The sequence below is a fragment of the Phaethon lepturus genome, unplaced genomic scaffold, assembly GCF_000687285.1.
Source record: "Phaethon lepturus isolate BGI_N335 unplaced genomic scaffold, ASM68728v1 Scaffold57094, whole genome shotgun sequence".
Classification (NCBI taxonomy): Eukaryota; Metazoa; Chordata; class Aves; order Phaethontiformes; family Phaethontidae; genus Phaethon; species Phaethon lepturus.
In genome coordinates this window covers 339-4,370 of record NW_010533654.1, presented here as the reverse complement: position 1 = coordinate 4,370, position 4,032 = coordinate 339, and the positions used below count along the sequence as shown (strand labels likewise).

The following is a 4,032-nucleotide window of genomic DNA, read 5'->3' as shown; positions in this document are numbered from 1 at the left end:
CTGCCTGCTGAATCATTACAGAGCAACAGTTCTCCGTTTTGACTCAAATGTTCGCAGAAGCACAAATTCATTAATCTTTGCATTGTGCAAACATCAATTTTGAGAATCTTTAGTGTTCTGCTTCCCCTCCTCCTAACCAATTCAGTTGGGAAATTACTCAGAAGTCACTTTAAAGCTATTCTTAAGTTACTTGATGACAAAAAATTAAGACTGCTGCAATGAAGCGAGCTTTCAGGCAAATGCACTTTCTTCAGTTTCTTCAGTTCATGAGAGACAGAGCAAACTAAGGCTGCACAAAAAGACAGTATTCATGAACCAGGGCATCAAAAAAGATCCCAGCTTATATAAAGGCTGGCTCAGAGCAGTTTTAGTGAAACAGGCAGCCCCTGAAGCACAGAGATGAGAACGGAACTTTAACTAGTATTCTGTATTTTGTCTGAAAAACATGTATGCCAGTCACCAAATCTCTTTCAGAATTCTAAACACCAGAAGAACATGGGTATTTAAAACTGTGATGCCCAAGTTCTCCTATATACATATATATAAAAAATTTAACTTATATTATAATATCAAACTGCATAGCATTACAAAAGAAGGCAACCTGAATGGCTAAAATGAAAAAATTTTAATGTTCCCAACTCTATTATTACCATTCCGGAATTTGTAATATCGTAGAGTAGACTGTTGCTAGTAACAGCTATAGCCCGGTTTAAGCAAAGCCTGCCTTAATTCCAGAGAATGCAGAAATGATTAATTTGGACAAGTTGTTGCATGCTCTGCTTTCACGTCCTCCTAGCAGGTTTTGCTGTTAACTGCTTCTCTCTTTCAAGTTCCTTCTCACGTTGCTGTTCTCGTTCTAGTTCTTCCTTTTGTCTCTTTTGTTGCAGCTTAAGTGCTCTTTTCTAAACAGAAAAGAAAATAATTATAAGTTTTGTAGCTGTATTTAAGTTGAAGCTACAAACAAAATCTCTTAATGATCTCTTCTTCAATCCATCCCGCTTATGACTGAACGTTACATAAACTGTTCATTTTTTCTTCTCCCTCCCCAACTTCCATCTTACTGCTCAGAAACAGCAAGTCTGTGATCTACACAGGAAAAAATACAAACTAGATTCCCTTCAGTCTCACTAAAAGTCATCCTTCACACATAGCAGACAAGGTGCGTTCCCTGCAATTTATTGCCTCCAAAAGAAAATCCTTTTGTTGAATGTACTGAAGGACTAACCTTTCCAGAATGCAACCAGAGACTGCCTGTAGAGCATGAAGTCAGTGAACTTATGCCACTGTTAATATTACATTAAATAGAAGGAGAAATTCTTACATTTATGACAATCTAGTTTTCATTAAAAAGGCACAGAAACTGAAACAAAGAGAACTAGTTGGAATGGAGTGGATTAAGCAACACAGCATAATTCTTATACCACCTAAACATCATGACAACACTGAGATTTACAAGTAATTCAGATGCATAAGTTGCTGGAGCACAGGTGGAAGGGAAAGTTTAAAAACATCCATTTAAGATAAGGATTGAAGATTCTATTTTAACCGAACTTTCAGCATGCATCCAAAATAAAAGTTGGAAGTCAATAATACATAATTAAGTATCTATATTGGAAAGTAAAAATATTTATTCCACTCACTTTTAACTTTGATGTCTTCTCATGAAGCATCATCATTTCATTTCTAATATTCACTAACTTGCTGTGATAGTGTTTAGCTTCTGAAAACTTCAAAAAAACATAACCGTTAAAGCAGTGACTGTCAAGTCAGAACAGTTGTTTTATAAAGCTACACAGCAAAACAGCAATCAAAAACATAGCGATTACCAGAACAGCTTGATAATGGATTAAACATGTTCAAGACTCTGTATCAAACTTACATATTACATGTATTAATACAGGAAACTACCATATCTCAGCAGGTACACCCAGTAATCTACTGAATTAAGATTCATTAAACAGAATAAAAATATTACCATTTTATGCACCATGTTTCATGCAGCCCCCGCTAGTCTGGAGAGGTGCACAGAGCTCATGTTGGAGCCTCAGTCCTACCAAAAAATGGCATACATTTGCTTTGGCTACTGGTTTTGAACAACTACACTTACTACCACTGGCTGACTGAGCCTGCTCTTTTTTCCCAGTGCCCTTCCTATTTAAGGGAAATATGCTGGTGCCACACACTCTCCAGCAACAATTTGTTCTGAATATCTGAACTGGTTGGTTCTCTTCCTGTAGGTCACGAAGAACAAAGGAAATATGCAGGTTGCTACTAATGCTTCAGCAAGAAAATCTATACTAGTAGAGATTTAAGAAAGCATTATTAGTACTTACCAAAGCGTTGATATCAAGAATGGAGTTACACTCTTTGAATTTTGAAATTTCTTGTTCTAATGTTTCTAGTAATACCACTTGGTTCTGTCTGAAACAAGAGAGAGATGCATAAAACCAAAGTAAAGCAGCACATATGCTTTTCAACCAGCCCTTTAAATAAATACTACTTTTGATCATAACAATATAAATACATGCTTACTAATATCAGATTCCTCTTATGCGTTGCTAGGCGATTTCAATAAAGATAGGAGTAAATGGTTTTAGAAAAATCCCAGCTGAGTATACACAACTTCAGCTGGCATCATACAGCATGATAAGATATCCAGGATGGATATGCAAAACCCCTGAACAGGCACTCTGCAGGCTGCAGTGAGTAAACACCCCAGATCTAATGAAGGGAAAAACAATTACCTCCTGACTTTCCACTCAGTTGCCTCTGTGTCATGCTGCAGGACTAAGTTATTTCTGTATAGAACTTGCATGGATATCCTTGGTGCTGATTAAGGATCTTCCATCTCGCACAAATCAGACTAAGTCTTTCTAGACACAGGCTGCCTTGGGCAGCAGCATAACCACAGCATGCATTGTGAAACCCAAACCAGTGTACCCTGCAAAACCTGAGATGGCTCTGTGTAAAGCCCTTTCCAGTATCTTTGCATCCATGGCAGATCTAGTCTGCATCTGAAATGAACTATTCTCAGTTATCAGTGAGATGCCAATGTACAAAGTATTTCTGTTTAGCTCCTTAATTATATTTTCCAACATGGCTTAGAGACTGGCCAACAAACAACATACTGCACTACAAGCTGCCCTGAAGATGAACTGCATCCCTGCAAGCAAAATAAATCCAGCTTTCAGCAGACTTTCCACTGCAGAAGTGAACAAGTATTTAAGAAATCTGCATGCCTTCTGCTATACCTGACTTAAGGGATTTTAGTGTTCTAGCCATTACACATTCTTCAGTCAAAATTCTGATAGGCTACCCTGCAGCTTATGCAGCTCCCAACATGCCTGCAAATCACTTAACTATATAGGACCTTACAGTCAGAATGCAGAAATGGTACAATAAACTTATTCCAGTTAAGGGTAGCTAGAACATTATCTTGGAAAAAGTGGCAAACAAAGTATGCAGATATAAGAAGTTGCTTTCAAAAATTTGCTTACGTAAGTTCCTGTAGTGCTGATTTTGATCGCTGAAGATCAGGCAAATAATGAGAAATCAATCCTTCAGTTAGTTGCTCCACAGCTTTTTCATCTATTAGAAGCAGATCTTCTACTACTCCTTCATCTGGAGATGCATCAGTAGGACCTACACCAGAGAAAAACAAGGTTGAATGTGATAGGTCAGCACGCCCCTCAAGTTTCACCTAAAGCAACTATATGTTCCTGTTTAAAAGTTCAAAGCATTTCAACACTGAAGTTATAATTCTTTGCACTTTATCAACTAGATGGTGTTTCCTTTTTCCTCCCCCTCTTTATCCCTCCCCTATTCCCAATCCTATATCATGACCTTCCTGGTGAACAGTTTTATCTGAACACCAGCAGAACAGAAAAAGAGAAATAGTATTACAAAGTTATCTTACTAAAAATTCCAAGTACTCCAGTCTGCTAAAGAAAAAAAGGTGGCGGTATCAGTGGTTCCGGCTATGCATCAAGAATACCTAAACATTAACACCCACCCACCCTTTGCTTTCAACGT

At 37.7% G+C, this 4,032-nt stretch overlaps 1 protein-coding gene across 1 annotated transcript; it reads right to left on the bottom strand.

The window, feature by feature from the left end:
- Nucleotides 1-374: 374 nt before the first annotated feature.
- Nucleotides 375-3,642, bottom strand: BLOC1S6 (biogenesis of lysosomal organelles complex-1, subunit 6, pallidin; the record flags this gene model as incomplete). Its single annotated transcript, XM_010285240.1, has 4 exons — nt 375-902; nt 1,641-1,727; nt 2,334-2,421; nt 3,498-3,642. Coding segments are annotated over 4 exons (440 nt in total), but the record flags the coding sequence as incomplete, so codon positions are not given.
- Between the last annotated feature and the right edge of the window lie 390 nt (nt 3,643-4,032).